Genomic DNA, 20,048 nt, shown 5'->3' with positions numbered 1-20,048 from the left:
TCATGTCACAAGGCATGAGTAATTTTGCTGGCTACACCAACAGTCGCACATACTTGTACAGAGAAACTATTAACTCTTTACAGAGAATGCATTCATAACCCTGTATTTGTTTATATATAATCTATTCTGATTCCTATGTTTTGTCTGGATGCAGAAGTTGAAAAGTATGATGAAAATCTCCATGAAAAGGTTGTTGAAAAAGTTGGAGGACAAAAGCGATACTACTTTGAAAATCTGAAAATTAGTGTGCCTCAAATAAAGCTGAGTGTCTTCACTTCCAACAAGCTACCTTTGGATCTCAAGGTACACCAATGCATTCAGCGTGTGCTTCCAAGTCAGGGATTCTGTTGTAGGAGGAAAAGTGAACAGAAGCTATTAATTTCCATTTACTCTTCCATTATTTAAGTTACAAATAATAGAAGTTCCAATAACTTCTGCTATTTAATTCTATAATTTCCAGTCTCTTCTGTAATATTCTTTCATTTTTGTAATTTAATTGAAACACAGCCAACTTCACCTAATAACTCACAACTTTACAAAGGATCTTAGTTACATTAATGGTAGTGTGAAAAGGCTTAAAAGGGAATGACTTATATGGAACAGCTGAGATGAGGATGAAGAAAAATAGCAAGTTACTCAATTTAGGGAGCAGAAATACAGGACAACTCTGTTTTCATCCCAAAAATATTGTGTCATTGGCTTTGGAGGGTTTGCATGAGCACTGTGCAATTTGGTTCAGTATTAAAGTGAATTCAGATTGAGTGTGGACTTAGGTGGAAAATCTGGTTGTTTTCATGTGGTAATGTGGTAATAAATATTCTGTCACAGTCATTCAAGTGAACCAGGGATTCCAACTTATAGCAAGAAGATAATCTCGTCCAGTGTTCCCAGCTTGTTTGTTGGGACCTTCCTGGACGTAATAAGGTGGCAACAGTCAGCAGTATTTCGGTTCCTTCTGAGCTAATACACTAATTTTCTCCAAGGTGGAGGAGTTGAAACAGAACCAACTAACCAAACCATAAAACCACCCTCCCCACTGTGGAGGAACCGAGCTGCTGCCTGTTTGAAAAACAAAATTGAGACATTACAGAATCACAGAGTTGGAAGGGACCTCTAGAGATCATCTAGTCCAACTCCCCTGCTAGAGCAGGATTGCCCAGAGCACATTACTCAGGACTGCATCCAGGCGGGTCTTGAAAATCTCCAGGGAAGGGGACTCCACAACCTCCCTGGGCAGCCTGTGCCGGTGCTCTGTCACCCTCACCGTAAAGAAGTGTTTCCGTGTATTTGAACGGAACTTCCTGTGTTCTAACTTGTGCCCATTGCCCCTCGTCCTGTTACTTGGAACCATTGAAAAGAGCCTGGCTCCATCCTCCTTCAACCCACCCTTTAGATACTTGTACACCATAATAAGGTCTCCCCTCAGCCTTCTCTTCTCCAGGCTAAAGAGTCCCAGCGCTCTCAGCCTTTCCTCATAAGGCAGATGCTCCAAGCCCTTAATCATCTTAGTTGCCCTAAGTTGACCAGGCTTTTTTGTGCCTTTGATATTATGGACATTAAGATGTGCAAGCTTTTAAAGTTTAGTTTTGTGGAATGAATGTATGTCATGGTGTCCTACCAGGATGACCCAGCGTATCGTCAGTCCTACATTCCTGTATTGCTTTTACCAAATCCTTGTGCAAAGGAGGACAATTAAGTAGCCAGCTGTAATACTCCTTACCGTTCAATAACATCAACAGTCTTGAATGTGTTTGCATTTTAGCTTCAACACGAAAATGCTTATCATCTGATTATCTCAAATTTAGAGAGAAAACAGTGTTAGTGGTGAGTGCCTTTAAGAAAGTAGTAACATACACTGTTCTGATTGCATTTCCTACCACCTTTGGTATATGATTGCATATGGATGTCTTGGCAGCCGCCAGCATTGCTCCCAAGAGAAAATTTGGTGTGTACATTTTTTTTCCTAATGATAACAGTCACTGACTGTATTCTATATATTAACTTTCACAGAAAGAGTTCCATTCAGTTTTGTAGCACAGGAGAGTTCAGGGTAGGAGGGAGAGAATAATCACAGTAGAGCCTTTGTAGAAGTTTTTCTAACTACCTCTAATGTTTCTGGCTTGGACATTGCTGTCTGGTAATTTGGTGTAGACAGATTATTTTTATTAGGTACCAGTATTAACAAAGTTGCCTTATATAATATCTGACAGTTAAACAGGAAATTACTTCCTACCCAAGTGAATAATGAGGACTACTCTAGTTAGTCATCCATTTACTGAAAAAATAAATAGGTCCTTTCTTACTTGCAAACTTAAATCAGACCTGTAATTTACCTTAATTGCCTGCAGATGGCAGAAAAACTCATATTACTGACTACCAAGCATGCCTTTAGTGATTAATGTAAAAAGATCCTTGCCTTCTTCAGATTTGCTGATGTTGGTGGCTCTGCAAATGCCATTATCAAATTGAAGGGATCTCTTTCTTTCTTTCTAAGACTAGTTTTCTTGTTAATTTTTCCAAAATTATTTTATTTGTGTGTATGTATATAGATGTATAGATTGTGCACCTTAAGGTATTTGATTTATAGATTATACAGGTTACAGGTGGCCCGTGGTCTAATTACTGTCTTAGTTTTCTTCCTTGAAAATAATCGAAAAAGCTGGTTCAAGGAATTTCAGTACACCGCGCAATGTTAAGAAATGAGCCTCAGACTTGCAGGAAATAATGTATGTTATTCCAGCTCATCCTGACACTTAGTCCATTCATAGAACTTCAGCAGGGTAGAAAATACCCAGTTTGGTCTTCACTATGTATCAAGGAAATTTGTTTAGGGTTTGGTTTAATGAAACATTAGAGCAGTTATAGAAAAGTGCTAAACATGGAATCTTAAACATGTTTTGTTTTGAAACATGTTTTGTTCTGAATATAGGGAACAGATTGCATCAGGAAGAGTGTTTAATGACTATCTTGTTACTGAAGAAATGCAGTTCTAATAATTTATCACTGCTTCCAACTAAAAGGTGTATAGAGTGATTGCCCACTATATCAAAACGTCTACATGACAGGGGTAGACTACTCTAGCAGTGACAGATAATTTTGGTTTGTTACCCGTTTAGTTTGTTACCATAAAGATTAATTCATTTGGGTGCTGTGAACAAGAAGTAGAGAGAAAAATTAAAGAAGAAATATCTTTTATTTAATTAGGCTTTGAAAAGCACGCTGGGATTTCCTCTAATCCGATTTGAAGATGCTGTGATTAATCTGGATCCTTTCACTAGGGTCCATCCCTATGAAACTCAGGAGTTTATCATTAATGACATTCTGAAACACTTTCAAGAGGTAAGTGTCATACAGATTTTACTGTGGCAAAGGCTGAGCTTCTCTTGACTGACGAGTTCTCTACTGAGGATGCAGGAACTCCTTCTTGACCATTAAGTGTTAGTGCTGTATTGCCTCTTTGGTATATGGAGAAATAGCATCACACGTTTCTAAGATTATGCTGCATTTTAAGATGAAAATACTGTTAACCTTACTGGTATTTGTGCGTTCATTTCTTCAGTAAAACTGTCTGGTTTTGTGTATGCTATTGTTGCAGGTGGGACTTTTTTTTAATCAACCTTGCTGGTCTTAACGATATCCCAGTGATACTTCATTCTTCCTGTTGATTTTACAGGAGCTGCTTAGTCAGGCAGCAAGGATTCTAGGTTCTGTGGATTTCCTTGGCAACCCTATGGGTCTATTGAATGATGTTTCAGAAGGTGTTACTGGACTGATAAAATACGGCAATGTTGGTGGTCTCATAAGAAATGTCACACATGGAGTATCAAACTCTGCTGCAAAGGTAATAATTATGATACTAACGTTTGCTAAAACAATAAGCAAAAACCAGTCAGGAAACAAGTCAAATAGAATTATTGACCATCCCTAAATTGCTTTATGTCTTGTTTGTTTTGTAAAAATTGTGTTCGTAGTGTAGGTTATTTTTTCTTAAATGCTTTATATATACACTTCAGGGATGCCAGAAACTCTGCAGGAGTCAATGAAACCACTCAAGCCCTTATTATTAATACACGTGTGTTTTGCAGATTGAATGCAGTAGTTAACCAGAGTGAGAACCTAAATGTTGCTTATGTGTGGTGTCAGCGCCCATGTGCAAGTGAACAAAGTTATATTTTATTGGGCATAGGAGAGAGAGGGAGAGCATATGCATTACAGGAATTTGGAGTGTTTAAGGGTTTATTTAATATAACAGGAGTTGTTAACTTTTATTTTTGGAAAGTGGTTAAACTGATGTGAATATCAATTAAGCTAAAGCTTGAGGTTGTTTTTTTTTTCTATGCCATATAGCAACAAACTAAGGAATTCCTAGATTGCTACGCATTTACCTTTAGTTTAATTCCAAAGTCTCTGCATGGTGAACGCTCTTTTGTTCTTCTGATAATGATTGAGAGAATTCAGTGAGATCTGTGTTATCAGTGAAAATAACTATCTTTAGTGCCTGAGAGAGGTATGATCTGATGCATCAGCCAAAAATAGGAAGCGATAATGGTCGATACTGTGTGTGATACTGAACAAACACATGTTCGCTTAGATAAAAAAAAATCTTGATGTATTTTTCATTACATACGTGGTGTGTTAACGTATACTGTAAATGAACTTTGTGATCATGAGTAGAATTGGAATATCACAATTTCTTCACGTAACAATGTGTTGTTAAAATTTGTTTTTATGAAAATTCTTTTCTTCCTATTATTTTTGTTTTCCAAACTGGTAGATTTGTATACTTATATTGTTATGGTTCATCCTTTTGTAACCTATTGCACTTATTTGTATATAAGGAAATGTACTTTCTTCCCCACATTTGTGGGAAAGGGTAATTTAGAGGATGAGAAAGGTGGGATGTAGAGTTTGCATAATTACAGATAGCTGAAGACTACTGTTCCCAAACCCAGTTAAACTGCCGTAGAGATCACCAGGCCATCACCAAGTGCATAGCTGTGAGCATACCTGACCCAGAGAGTTGAACCATGAGAAAAGATGACGTACCCCTTCTCTATCATAATTATCTTGTTCCCAGCATTAGCACATTTTAGACAACTTCAAGAAATTTAAACAAAATACTATGTTGTTGATATTCCTGGCTTAATCCCACACTAGGTGATTCTGTGATTATCAGCACTGCAAATGCATGCTTAACCAAGCGATGTGGTAGCAGGCTTACGCAGCTCCTGTAAGGCAGTGTCCATCTGCGCAAAGGAGTATTTGTGTCCATACTTTCTGCTCGTGGTTCTAGTCTCCTGTGAGCCACCCACTCCACCCAATAGAGTATGTTTCTTTAGAGTTTCCTTTCTATAAAGTGTTGTTTCCTCATTGTAGTCACATCTGCAGCAACAGTCTCATAAATCTTTCTTTAAAAGGCACGAGCCTTCCTACGTTTCCAACAAGGGCAAGGTCATTCTTTGAACTTTGGAGTCATTTGTAACCAAGGGTTTTGTGAAGGAAGATTTTCAAAGGCAGAAGGGCAGTTGGATGCTGAAGTCCTTTCAAAATTCAACAGGAGGCGAGTGCCCGCTCCCATTTTACCTTTGAAAATCACCCCGTGTACTATTTCTCTGTCTTCCCAGGTATTTTTTTCTTTCTCCTTGATATATCCAAAATGTCTGTGATGCAAGTCTCACGCAGTTCCCTTTTAAATTTTTTTTTATATGGAGTATGTATTTGTCCTTTCAGAACAAGGGGAGAATTATATCCTTTGGAGAGGCTTAATAGTACCTTATGAAACTCCTTTCAAAGGATGGATCTTAATTCTGCTACACAGATGATGACAGTAAAAAAGGCTCAAATAATCAGGATGAATTTTCCCTATATATTGCAGTGCTTTTAGGCATCTCCATCTGGTAGGAAACTAAGCCAGAAATGTCCGTAGGATAAAAACCTGACACTTCAAGTGCAATTTGTGATGTGTTAAACTGTAAATCGTACAGCATAGAACTTTTTCTTTTACTCCTTTCTACTTTACTATGTATATGCTTTATGATTATGTCTAGGATATGTGACATTTTGGTAAAGAAAAAAATGTGGGGGGAAAAAGATAATTCTAATTATTTGAGAAAAACATGACTGAAACAATAGATCATTTTCATCTCACTGTGGTGCTCTCTGTAGGTAAAGTGTTTTTAAGTATATTTGCACTGCATACATTTTCACCTGATTCGGCTGTGCCACAGAGGTCCTCATCTTTGCAGCTCATTCTGTGAAGTTGATAACTAATGCGGCCAAAACTAGATGAGCATATAAAGTGATGGCTGGACACATTTTGGTTGTTTTGGGTACCTGACTTTTTAAATGTCTTAAATAAAAATCTACCCTAGATTTTCAGATGAGTTAGCTTTTAAGGTGTGAGTAGACAGATAAACACGCTTTAATACTATAATCATCACTTTAAAAGTAACACTGCTTGACTGAATTGGAAAGTAAGCTCTTTGAGTTGTATCTGGTTTTGTCATTTTATTGCTTTTCTATTTTATAGTTCTGTTGATTATCCCTGTAATGGCTTTTCCATGCATTTCAGAACACGCAGTGGGTAATGCCTTCTTTTAAGTGGAGAGCTGCAGTGTATTTAAGTTGGCACAAAACCATAGGTTAAATAAAGTTCACTACAGACAGTTTTGTAGTTTTTATCCCTTGGAGACTCCAAGTTCTGTATTTTAAAAAGTTCTTTGATCCTAAATATAGACACCTGAGGGAATTTCATTCCCTCTGAATGGAGACTTCTATAGTTGCCATATGCGTAGAAATGTCTTGCATTCTTGGCATCCACGCTTTTTTTTTTATTTCCCCCTTTAGGCATGATAGTACTAAATCCTTAATTTGTCTTGCAGAGGTGTTTCAATTAGAAATGAACATTGAACACTGAATTAATACCTGAACAAAAATGTCCTGTAGCTTGTGTTCTCCAAATGGAAAATGAAGCGTGGTTGTGTCTGTTACTGGCAAATAGGTGTTGTGTTGACATAATGAAATTCCTGATAGTAAAGGATTGAAAAGATTAATCAGCTTGTCAATACTGTATTTAACTTGTCTGATTCTTTCAACCCCTACAAGGAGTTCTGTTATCTTTCATGAATTAGGAGCACAGAATAATGCGGTTGTTATGACTCTGCAGCTAGGCATAGTTTCTGAATAAATATATATATAGGATGGAAATAATTGTTGTGTCCCTCCCTTCCTCCTGAAAAAAGTAATTGAATGAACTTCTTGAAAGAGCTTAACTTTCATACTGAACTTTGACGTTTCCAGTGAGAAGTTTAATTGGGCTTCTTAAGGAAAGGCAAACCACCAGCCACAGTTGCATTTCCTTGTTAGGTTTCAGTGCAAGCTTGCGGAGCTCCGAGAGGCGCAGGCTTCCTGCTGCTTGGGAGCAGGCACCCGAGATCCCCAAACTTGCACCTAGAGGAGCTGCAACAAATAGTATGGTGGGGCTGTGTTGTCTTATGGTTGAGGAGGGGGCATAAATGAACTTCTGCCCTGGGCTTTCATCCCATGTATTTAGTTTAATTTAGTTCAGAGTGATATCAGAGGTGTTTAAGTGATTAGCAGAGATAGGAAATGAGGTAGAGTTTTGCAACCAGGTAAGAAAATTATAAGACTAAGTAAGGATACAAATATTGCTCCAGGTGAGTGTTTGACACGGAGGCATTTGCAGAAAAGGAGCATGAAAGCAACACAAAGGGAAATAGGAGTTTTAACCCTCGTTGTAAGATAAATCAAAGCAGAATCTCAAGTGGTTGGCAGTGACAGAAAAATAAAGATAACTGAATGGAAAGTGAAGAGGAAGTAATAAAGGGATTATTTAAAAACAAATCATGAACAAGTGTTTGACTTGTATGAATGTTAACTTTAACGAAACTGGCAGTAAAGGGGAGAAGTGGATGTAGCAGAGCGCAGAAGGTAGGTACAATTTAAGCAGGTTCTACCCAGGAACAGAGAGAAATGTTTTTAAAGCAGTCAAAGCTGACGGTTCTCTTTTGTTTAAAGTTTCTTAGTTTATGTAACTAACCACTCTTATTTGATACCATTCAGAAGCAAGAACAACTGGCATTCTCGTGTCTTTGGAGACGCTGTGGTTCAGTAGTGTAAGAATATTAGCTCAAAACACAATTTAAGTAGCTGAAAAAAATCCTGTCTTGGTGACAGGGAACTTCTGACAAAAGCCTTTGTGTATGAAGCCTGAGCAAGAAGTATGTGGTGGAGTTTTTCTCAGGAGAGTATTAAACAAATTAGTCAATTGATAATGTAGAAAGATCATGGTGGCATTTGGGTTCTGACTTTCCTACCAGTTTATATTTTCATTATCTTGTTTTGACTCCCTCCTCTTCTATTTAACTGTCAACAGCAGCATGTGCACGATTACTGGCAGAGTCATTCTAGATAAACACGAGGAACGCTGGCATACATGGCATCGTTCTGGGCAACTTCACAGATTTGAATTTGGGTGTTCCTGTGGGAAAGCTGACGGTCGTCCTTTACAAGGGTAGTCTGGGTATTGAAGTTGTGGGATTTAGCAGCAATTGCCATAAATAGTTTTGTCTGTTCCTAGAAGTGATTTATACAGTTCAGGTCAAATGTAGCTTTCCCTGTGTTTTCTTCAGCGTAACCTTAACGTTTTTCTCCTCGTGTCTTCCCCAGTATTGTCCAGGGGCTACTGCCGCTTGTTCAGGTACTGCATCCCAGTGGCACTGCAGATTGTCTTCAGTTTAACTTGCATTTCATTCAAAGACTGGCAGTACACGTGCAGGTCAGGTGCAAGTGCTGAGCAGTGAGACTGTATGAAAATGTGCAGATTATGAGATGCAAAGTAATTGAAATTCCTGGGCAGAAATTTTCAGTGCTGGGAGGAGCATTATAGATGAGGTGATTTACCCATTTCCTAGCAGTTTTAAAAGACAGCAAGCTTTATGGCCAATCAGTGACAATCAGAAGCCAGGGACAGTGTCACTTTTTATGTGCAGAAGGTCTGGTATCTGTGATCAGTATCTTTGAAAGAGGTTTTGGGATAAACGATTGTCTTTGAGGAGTTTGAAGTATTATTTTTGGTTCTTCCTGTTTTTCATTTGTACCATGGGATGAAACGTGTGTGGTCAGCATCCTGGTTGAAAGTTTTCTTTGCAATTCAGGTTAAATTCAGCCTTTCTTTTACAAAGCTTCTTATACAACGTGTTTGTGAACCTGCTTTGACTGCAACATATTTTTATGTGGAGAAATGCTCATGAGTAAGTAAGATCAAACAAAAATGGTGATGTATTCTATGGGAAGAACTTTTTTGACCTGAACTTGATGTCTTAAATGTGCATATTCAGGATCAAACTTACACATTGGTGGTAGCTTTGAATGAGCCTTTTCCAGGAGAAATCTCTCATTGTCTACTGAGTATCCTGCAGTGGGTGCAACAACTGCACACAGTGCGATGCTCAGCTGTATACAGAAATCCACAAGTGACCATCTTGACAATTAGAAAAAAAACAGGAGGTTAGAAAGGTTTAAGATTTGCACTTGCTTTAGAGCTTTAATTTGAAGGGGTTTACTAGCTGATTTTCTTGCAAAATAAAAGACAGTGTTCCTGTTTTGCTGACTCATTGGGGAATTAAGTGAAAAAAGGAGAATTTAAAATGTGGTATGCAAAATGTTGCCAAATCACAAACTGTGAAATTAGAAATAAACATTTATCATAGAGATGACATGAAATTTGATCCTAACCTGCATTTTTTGAATGGTTAGCGTGTCATGAAAACAGGCATATACATGCCATATATCACAATTAGCATCTGAAGGAGAAAAAATGGGGTGTGCATTTGAAATTAACGACTTCAGTCTTGCCGAAGGATAACTGCACCTCCCTACTCTATAGAAAGTTATATACTTGAGTGGAATAGTGTGTTAAATAGAACAGATTTAAACCTGAAGTTCCTTGGCTGTGTATCCCAGAGGAGGGAAAACAGTATTTTTAAAGGTACCTTCCGACACTGTAACAATCGGTGACGGGCATCAGCCCAACAGAGTCCCTCAAAGAGCCGTTCGCTGTTTGCACTGCACACGTGACGGCAGGCCGAATTTACATGTTTGCGTGAGTTTTCCTTCAAAAATCTAATGGAACTTGGAAAAGCTGTGGGGTTTTAAATAGGAGGTTCTTTCAGACCCCCCAAGCGTGGTCGCAGGTGACTGTGGCAGAAAGCAAAAGGGGCTGGCAGGAGATGACTGGGGGGGTGTACTGAGGAAGGGAGTGCCCTCAGGAAATGGAAAGATGGTGAAGATGATGTTAAAAAGCAAACTTAATCTGCTGCCCTCAGAATACATTGTTGTTGCATAGTAACTCAAGGAACTGGACTAGATCTCTTCAGGCTTTCTCTCAGGTTTTTGGTATACAAGGGGGGGTTTGAGGAGGGGGGTGTAAGAGGGCAAATGATTCCATTCCCCAAAAATAAACAAACAGGGAGACCTTAAAGCTTTGTAGGAGTTAAGGCTGGGGGGAGGGGAATTATCTGTTAAGAGTATTAGTTGTTTAATAAAGTGCAGTTGTCCTCCAGATGAACCCGCCGGTGACTCTGCGGCTGGGGTCATTCCCAGTTCATGCCGCGGACTTTCCCTGCGGGGCTCCCGCCGTGCCCGGCCAGCACGCCTGTGTCAGCAGGCATTAGGAAGCTTAGTTAGCGATAGGATGTGAGCTAATTAAAGCTCCTTTACTTTGGTTATATGACATAAATAGGGGTGGAGAAGGCTGCACAGGATCTCAAGAAACACACACTTGTTCAGTGGGAAAAGCCGCTGCCTCCTCTTGGTTGTCAGTAATTTAGAGAGGGTCAAAGTTTATGTGTCTCTTAAAATGAGAAGCTGATTATAGTGTTTTGCTGATTTAGGATTTTCTAAATTAAGACCATGTCCATTCGATTCATAGTTCCGTTACACATTTCTCTCTGTGCAGTTTGACTTGGTTATAAATGCGTTTTGGGCTCGGCCTGAACCATCCTTTCTGTTTAGAGTTGTATTTAACAGCATGTATTAATGTGTGAAGGAAAGCGTAAAAGTATACGGCATATAAATTTAACTGAATTCACAAACTTTCCTGCATATATATCTGAGTGATTCTTAAGAGACTGACAGAAGCCTTGTAAAAGTATTTTGTGGAACAACTTCAGATAGCTGGGACTTTTAAATCTGACAAATAAGCACTTGCTGTTTTTTCAAATACTTACAGCATTTCATTGTTTAGTCCCAGCATAAGGCACAGTTGATGTGAAAGGAGCAAGCTGTGTTGTCCCTCTGCTTACTGATGTCTGGTTTGTAACATTAAATATGCAGTGCTTCCATTCCATAACAATGCCTGTATTGATTAGTAAAGAAGCTGCTCTAAAAGTTGGGTTTTTTTGTGGTAAGTCACAGAAATATATTAAATATCAATCTTGAGACATCGCAATAAAAGCAAAGGAAACTTAGGCTGAAGAATTTACTAGACAACTTCATCTGTCCCACTGCAGCTGGTCATTATGTGTATCCCAGAATCCTGCGTGTCTTTTTTCTTTTTACACTTACAAAAGAGTAACACCAAGATTTCAGGATGGCTGACTGCTCTAAAACTTTTTTTAACCGTAACAAATCCTAGCAGCACGTATATATATCTGCTTAGCCTATGACATGTAAACCATGAACGTTTTTGCCTCCATATAGCAAAATAAATGCATAGTTTTCAATTGTTGTATTTTACTGCCAGAAGTCAGCATAAAAATTGGTTTCCTCTAAAACACCTGTACCAGGTTGGAGAGATGTAACAAATAAAGGTGATTTTTAATGATAATGCTAGAAGTCAAGTAACCACAGGCGATTAAACTTACAGATATGTATTAAATGCTTAGGCATAGTCCATTTATTTAATATTTACTGTATATATATATTTATTAGGGGTTTACTGTTAGATTCACAGTATGCACTGATTTGAGATGTTTATTCCTTTCAAGCTGCCTGTGCTGTGATGCCTGCTGCTTCTGTTGGTAGCACATCAGAAGGATGGTAAATGTCCAGGTAGCAGAGGAGAGGATTATGAAGTTCCAAACCCGACGTTCCTGCTTAGGGCTGTAAGGAAGAATGTATTCAACAGAACTCGCATTCAGAAATCTGATAATCGCTGTTCTTTCTTTACCTATACAGCCTTAGTCTCCTGGCAGAAGCAGCTCCTGTCCACTCTTTCATGTGGACAGCTAATGATATTTAGGGGAGTTACTGGTGAAACTGTGTAATGGCTTTTAATCACCACGACTAGGGATTTTCCTGTTTTGGCTAGCGTGTGTGAAAACTGAAGATGACATAAGTCACAGTTTACATTACACTTTCTAACTTATATAAATTTTAAATACTCTTTTCTACCTTGCTGAAATAACATACTTAAATTTGTGCTTTGGTCTCTGAGAACCAGCTTTTATTATTGGAGATAAAAGTATGAACACCATCAGTGTGTGGTGCTCAAGGTTTTTTTGAAAGGTGGTGGATTGGGGCAAGAGCTGAATGGAATTCAAGATAGAACTCCTTTTTAAAGGAGTTCTGCAAAGCAGAGAAATGTGTAAATCCTGTTATTTCCAATGTAAATGCCATTCATTGTAAGGTCTGCACAGAAGTTGCAACTGACCTATATTTAATTTCATCACTTTCTCCCTTAAAGTTCCATGTTGGAATGTTCTGCTTTGCTCAGTCAATAATATTTGTAAATGTACCATTCTCTGATGCTAGAATTACAATGGAATGTTTGGACTGAAGTCATAATTGTGTATTTATCCTTTTGGGATGTCCTTAGAGAACCAGGCAGTGCCAAGAGCTTAAAAAGACTTTAAAAGATTACTTAAAACTTATTTCCAAGCTGTGTGCTTCATGCATCTGGCTTAGAGGGAACATGCAGTACAAAGTCTAGAATTAGTTCTCATTTGCTTTGAATTCTTCTCGTGCCCCATAAGCCTTATTGTTTGGCACTAGTTTTGATACACAAACACTGTATATGGGTGTTTTTGTTTTTCTTCTGTTGCTTGAAACAGCAAAGGATACATAGTCAGTTGTAAAAGTGTTTGTGGCAAAACCTTAATTATTGGGCCTTTAAAAAGAAAAACAGAAACAAACACACACTCCCCAAAAAAACACAGAATATGAGTAGATTGGTTCTTGTACAGATAATATTTCAGCTGCTTTTGCAGGTCATGGTAGATGGTTAATATTGATTGGTGACACTATGTAAACCTAAAACAAGAAATGATGAGTCATCTTACTTGAGTCTGCAGAGGCGGCGCTATGACCAGCGTGGCCCAGGCTTGTGGCAGTGTAATAACGTTTTCAATAATCATGAAGTGTTGAGAGTGATTTACATGTTGTTCAAAGATAGTGTTCACAGTAGCATAATGTCCTGGAATTTGGAGGGAAATGTGGAAGCTGTCATATTTCGCCCTCCTCCGGAGGATTAGTTTGTTAGACCACATAGGCTTAGGTTAATGATTAAGTGTAGTGGGTCATATTTTCTGCTTGCAGTATATTACCGGTTGGTAGCTTCACATCATGTATGAACCAATGTGGGATGAAACCCAGGGGTCCCTCCGCAGAGGTAAACTGCAGGAAGTACTGTCTGGTTCGGGGACAGAAGAGTCAGAGGAGGAGAGTGTCTATGAATGAAGGTGGACGAATGTTAAGATGATTGGAGCTTTTTGGAGAGGTTCTCCTTTTTCTGTCCAGGGAGAATGGAGAAGGCAAATGATTAAAAAATGCATGTTAATGGTAAAATTAAATATTTTTAGTACCTCAAATGACAGAAATTTTAATTAGTTGCCTGGAGGACTCATACTTTCTTTCATTTGGAGATGCTAGGTTGACAAGGAAAATACCTGGCTTCTTACATATACCAAATGTGTAGACTGGCTTCATTCAGTAACACTTTTGTGCTTTTTGATTAGGAAGCAGGTAATGTATCTTAGCTGATACTGATGCATTGTGTTGCAATTCTGGTTCAAGGAAAAGGATAATCTGAAATGGGAAAAAATGCAGAGATAAAAGACCAAGGTACTAATTTCTTTTTTTTTTATCTGCAAGTAGACAAAGAACACATCATGAAAATTAGGATGGAGAAGGAGGGGAACTGGTTTTTAGAAGTCCCTTGATTAGTTTCATGTTTGTTCCAGACTGCTGTATTTAGTTATGTTGGCATTTAGATGATCTTAAGTTGGCTTTGAAGTTATCAGGTCACACGTTATTAACAAAAGCTAAGGAAGACAAGGGTGGATCACACTTTTGTTGTCACCTTTGTTTAGCTGGAGACTGTTTTCTGCATGACCGGGTTAACAGCCCAGTAAGCCACCACCGCTGCTCTTCCACAAGTCTTTATATCTGAATCTCAATATCTAATATTGCACTTCTCAAAGGAGGCATCTGAAAGCAAACGTTGGGAGGAAAAAGGCGACTCTGCTTTTGTGCTTTAACTTGTTCAAACCTCCCTTCAAAGTTCAAGCTGGATTTAAACTGCTTAAATTTGCAATGCTTACTCAAGTTTCTGATCCTGAAATAACTTGCCACTGCTGAGTAACTTTTTCTTAATATAGATGATAATCTTCATGGACTGGGCATAAGGTGTTGTGCAGGTTGGTGGGTGGGTGGGGTTTTTTATGTTAGAAATCTTTATTTTTCCTTTTTAGATAGGTAGGTACAATCCTGTTTCCTGAAATAGGCTTCATAAGACATTTCAGGGAAAGTATTTCTGTGGTGCACAGAAAAGGATGGTTAAAAATTTCTGATACGCAACAGTTGTTTCACTCCTGTGGGGTTACCTGTATTTGGTAATACGAGAGGTGATGTTGGTCTTGTTCAGATCACGAGTCAGGACAATGCGCACACTACAGTCTGAACCCTTATTGCAAATAAGAGTCTAAACTTCACAGCACAAAATGGTGAGTGGCTCACTTGCCTACAGACCTTAACGTGACTTGCTAATGCCTGTGAAATGTCTCAGTTGCATTATCTTCACTGGCGTTTTGCCTCTACCAGCAGACTTGATCACATTATGTTCTGTGCCTCAGGAAGAGCACCACAATGGTGCCCAGCTGGACATTGTTCAGAAGGGACCTATTCAGTGGGCCCAGGGAGGTGACCCGTTCGTTTAGGTACAAATGGTACAGATGGCTACAAAAGTTTGGCTTCAGTCTTCCTTCAATGAGGCCAGAAAACAAATGGGGGGGGGGGGTCAAAAAGTAATTCAATATGAAGTTCATGTTCAGTAATTAATGTGTGTTGAGTTCAGATTTTGTCACCTAAATCAGGGCAAAATGGAAACATTTCATGGTACATTTGGTACATTAGAATCCTCAAATTGTCCTATTTACAGCTGTAATTCAGTGTTATTTTCTAAATAACACAAACAAAAATGTCCCCATTTAACTTTGCTTTCGCAGTTAATGGAGACTATGACTTTTAAACTGTGCGCATGCAATTTTTTCCTCCTTACTAAGAGAATAATTTACTATTACATTAAAATTCTATCTATACACTAAACCAGAATTGTTATTGACTATTAGGTGTCAGATTCTGCTTCACAGAGGAAGAAAAATCTGAGGGAAGACTGGATTGTATTTCTCGTGAGAGCTGGTACAGTGGGGCTGGCCAATTTAGACAGGGGGTGGGGAAGCCAAAGCTGTAAGGAGAATTTACCAGTTTTTGATCACTATTAATATGTTGTTTTATTCCTGCTGGCTGGTTATCTGATCACGTACTAATGTAACTTTCAAAACGCGTTCTTGAAAAGTCATTTTCAGGCCTTGACAGATTCCATAATGAGGTTTGAATTTTGAAGGCCTATTGAGCCTTTTAATTTTTACAGCAACTACGCTAATCCTCTTAAAGCAAAGTATTTGTCCAGGAAAAAAAACAACCTTAAACACGGTTAACAGCTTCAGGTTGGTTTGTATTTCTAGACTGATTTACAAAAAAACCCCAACATCTACATGAAGTTCACAAAGAGGTCAGGAGTAATTCAGTCAGTGATCACTATGCTCTGTTTAGTGTCCATATGATCAAGTCACAAGAAGGGTCATGGGATTTAATTTTCATTCATGTTTTTAAAATCTACTTCAGATAATTGGAGCCACTGGACTAGTTTGTCTTTGAGCTGGAACGAAGTACCTAAAACTAGGAAATCATGTCAGTGGTAAAAAAAAAAAATTCAGCCTTGGTAAAAAAGACAGAAAAAGGAAGGGAACTTCATCATCGCAGCAAGCACATAAATTAACTGTTTGACTATTTCTTTTGTAATCTTTACTGTATTAGAATCAGAATTTCACACCAGGTTTGAGTTGTCTTGTGGTGCAACACCTTAATCACATGGGGTTTTTTAACATAACTAATACGGATGCCAAGGAGACAGTACGTGCAGCAGAGCTAGGCAGAGCAGTGGAAAAGGCAGCGTCCGTACCCAGTTCTTAGACAATGAAGTACTTGTGGTAGAGGAGCTGTGGTCAATGCAGGAGAGCAGCAACTTCATCATTGCTGCAGCCATCGAGTGTCTTTGACGGGCCCATGGCACGTGCTGCATTCCCCAGCTCTAGTCTCCGACACAACAAAGCACTAAATTATCTTTCCTTTGGGGGGAAAAAAAATAACTTATTGAAAGGAGAAGATTGTAAGAATGCTACTTGAGGGAGGTACAGAAGATGAACAACTACACATAACCAAAAACTAGCTAGTTTCTGGAGGTATTCCAGGAAAATGCTTGCTAGGAGTCCTTTTCTATAATAATATTCTGAATATGAGGTAAGGCTTCAGGGTTTTTTGTCTCCTTTTCTTGCTTCCCTCCCTTCACCAAGCTTCTGGTTTATATCTGATTACGTCAAACTAAAGGTCAACAGATCAATAGATCAGTTTGTTCGGTGCTTTCTCATTGACTGGTACTCAGTAACAGAATTCTCAGAACAAATCCTGTTTGGACTTAGATGTCCATTTCTATCTGTGTGTCTCAAGTCTTGAGTAAATCTCCATAAGAGAGACACCTTTTGTTCTTTCAATAACATAAAAATTTGCTCTCTTACAGTTCGCTGGGACCTTGTCAGATGGTTTGGGAAAGACAATGGATAACAGACACCAAACTGAACGCGAATACATTCGGTATCACGCTGCAACCAGTGGAGAACATCTTGTAGCTGGAATCCATGGACTTGCACATGGTAACCGTCAGCTGTAATTGCAACTCATTGTTCTCTTAAAAGTAATGATCAGATAGAAAAGAACAGTTTGTATTACTCCTGGGCATCGTTTGAAGCCAGGGAAGTGGAGCTATCAGGGGCTTTATATTTGAATTTGAATGCTTGTGGTCCAGGGGTGGGGGTGGTGAGTGTTTGTTTCTTTAAGTTGATCAAAACTACATTTAAGAATAAGGTCTTTTCACATGTAACTCTAAGTAAAAGCTTTTTTGCAAATTAAAATGAAATTTCAAAGAAAGTTCATCCAAAACTTCGGTTTCTTTGTAGAGTCATAAAACACCCATGCGAAGTCTTTTTGAGGGCCAGACATTAAAATAAGAACTAGTATGACTGGATTATAGCTTGCTTATGTTTGCTTTCAGTTCCAGAAACCTGAGTTGCCTCAGAATCAGTACATCAGTTTAAAGTAACATTTCACCAGTTGGGTTATTTTGTGGTTTGGTTTTGTTTTGTTTTGTAAGTCTACTAAGAACTAGAGAAATGAATTTGTGTAGAAGACAGGGGACTGGTCTTAATTTGGCTGGAATTTCACATCAATTTAGTTCATGATTTATCTGTTCAAGAAAGTTAAATCAATACAAGCCAAGTTTAAATCAAATATTTATATTTTGCATCATCTTGACTCAGTTTGTTTAAATGTCAGTCTTGTAGCGCAACTGTTGCAGCCTGTGTAAAATAATCTGGCTTTCACTAAAATGGCAATCTTTTCCATGCTGAGCAAAAGGCTTTATGCTGGACTTTTGTCATGAAGAGACATTGCAGGTATTTAAATGGATCGCGAGAGAGGTCTCTCTCACACTGTGCTGTAAAGTTTGGTATAAATTATATTGGGATAAATGTGGGAAATCTGAAATATGACTTTGCTGAAAAGTCAATTATAGAAGCACTTCATTGTGTTGTATTATCCAGTAATTAGCGGGACTGTTTTAGCTTAATTCTGTGGAGTTTTTAAATGCTTCCCATTCAAGTTTTTTCAGAAATGCAAGTATCTGTTAAAGCCTATCTGTTGAAAGTAAGAATTAACCACAGTTACTCAAGAGAAGTGATTTAAATACTTTGTGTTTGGAAGTTAAGATGCTGCCTGGACTGTACTTCAATTACAGACCTTAAAAGAGTGCCCAGCTGCTGAAAGCTGAAGGGCCAAAAGGTGCTCAGCATTTTTAAATGAGTGCTTAAGCCAGTTCACTAAACACTGTGATACTCTAATGGTGGAGATGTGAAATCTGTAAAGCGTGTTCTCAGATAATATGAACTGTTCCAAGTCTTTTGAAGCCTCAGTAGGTTCTTGATTCCTTCAGAGCATTCAGATACTCAGCAATGGAAGCGTGCACAGAAATGTCTGCGACAACAGTGTCACAGTTAAAATCACACAATGCCAGTTTAAAATGATTGACTTTCCAGTGGAGAGATGCACTTTTCTATTTTTTTGTCTCAAATTGTATAAGCTTTTGTGGTAATAGAATTTTGTCACATTGTAAGTAACCACTCCACCTCAGGAATAGACGAGGACTGTTTGTGTAAATACAGCTGGGAAATAAAACAGTATAGAAATATTTAAAAAAATACATATTGAATAATGAATGAGATCTTTTTCTGGGGATATTATTGTCTGTGCCTATGCATATGTATAATATATATACAAAGTATGAAGTTACTAGCTAATGTAATCAGCTGTGAAACAGTTTTTGTATTACATTAAATGCACAGTACATTTCTGTCAAGCTTGACAGTAAATTGTTTGGGCAGCAGCAGCATCTGTGACAAGGCTCTACAACGTTAAGAGGCAATGCTTCTGGCCTACTTTGCTCTTCTTGTCTTTGCTAGGTATCATCGGAGGATTGACAAGTGTAATAACTTCAACAGTTGAGGGTGTGAAAACTGAAGGAGGTGTCAGTGGTTTCATATCGGGCCTTGGGAAAGGGCTGGTTGGCACAGTAACCAAACCCGTGGCTGGAGCTCTGGATTTCGCATCGGAAACTGCACAGGCAGTGAGGGACACTGCAACTCTAAGTGGCCCCAGGTCAGTAAGCAGTTTGTATTTCCAATCAATACTACTGTAAAAATGTGTATTAATACCTTCTGCAGTTTCTGATCTGATTATCTTTCCTTACCCAAAGAAACATTAATTTAATCAAATTTACTATGAGCTATTATTAGTGATGTAGCCCATTTCATTCGATTTGCCTTTTCTTTAATAGATGACATTTGTTGATAATATAACAAGAGTGAAATTTGCACAGAAAATCTGCAACATGAAATAGGAATTATTAAGCTACAGCATTAGATTAAAGCAAAATTTTGAAAAGGCTATATGTAATAAGGTTAAACTTCCACCATGGAATCCTTATGCAGGGTTGAAATGGAAGAGTTCTTCCTGGTCTACCTCCAGCTTTCATTTAGCTGTGTACAAAAACAATTCTTCAAAGGTTTGAAGAGTTCTGGCATCAATACAGTGTCATTGTCTTCTAATTTTCATTTTGTACAATAGTTCTCACTTACAAAAAGTGTGGATATATGCCCTTATGTCCACATGCTCATGTGTTTCCCCATCGGTATGTGGATGTACATCACGACAGATGCCTTGGCATGCTTCCTGCATGCATTTACTAGTGTAACGTGGTCTCTACAAAATCATGATGGTTATGTTTAAAGTAAATGAATGTTCATTAGCACTGACTATGAATGTGGGAGAGGGAAAGGCCTAAGTTCTAAAAAGGGTGCTCTGAGAGAAGATTCCTTTTACTCTTTGTGGCCAAGAGTTTATATGATAGTACTATGCCACAA

At 38.4% G+C, this 20,048-nt stretch overlaps 1 protein-coding gene across 1 annotated transcript in view; it reads left to right on the top strand.

Moving 5' to 3' along the window:
- The window catches only part of VPS13D (vacuolar protein sorting 13 homolog D), a 108,017-nt gene that overhangs the window by 63,363 nt on the left and 24,606 nt on the right, over positions 1–20,048 (top strand). The window contains exons 62-66 of the mRNA XM_082493363.1: positions 155–303; positions 3,205–3,339; positions 3,674–3,841; positions 17,096–17,228; positions 19,089–19,284. Coding sequence (XP_082349489.1) covers positions 155–303; positions 3,205–3,339; positions 3,674–3,841; positions 17,096–17,228; positions 19,089–19,284 — 781 coding nt within the window. The remainder of the gene's footprint in view (positions 1–154; positions 304–3,204; positions 3,340–3,673; positions 3,842–17,095; positions 17,229–19,088; positions 19,285–20,048) is intronic.

This window comes from Vanellus vanellus (genome assembly GCF_965231255.1).
Source record: "Vanellus vanellus genome assembly, chromosome: 20".
NCBI lineage: Eukaryota > Metazoa > Chordata > Aves > Charadriiformes > Charadriidae > Vanellus > Vanellus vanellus.
The sequence above is the reverse complement of the archived record's forward strand: the minus strand, read 5'-3'. Positions and strand labels throughout refer to the sequence as shown.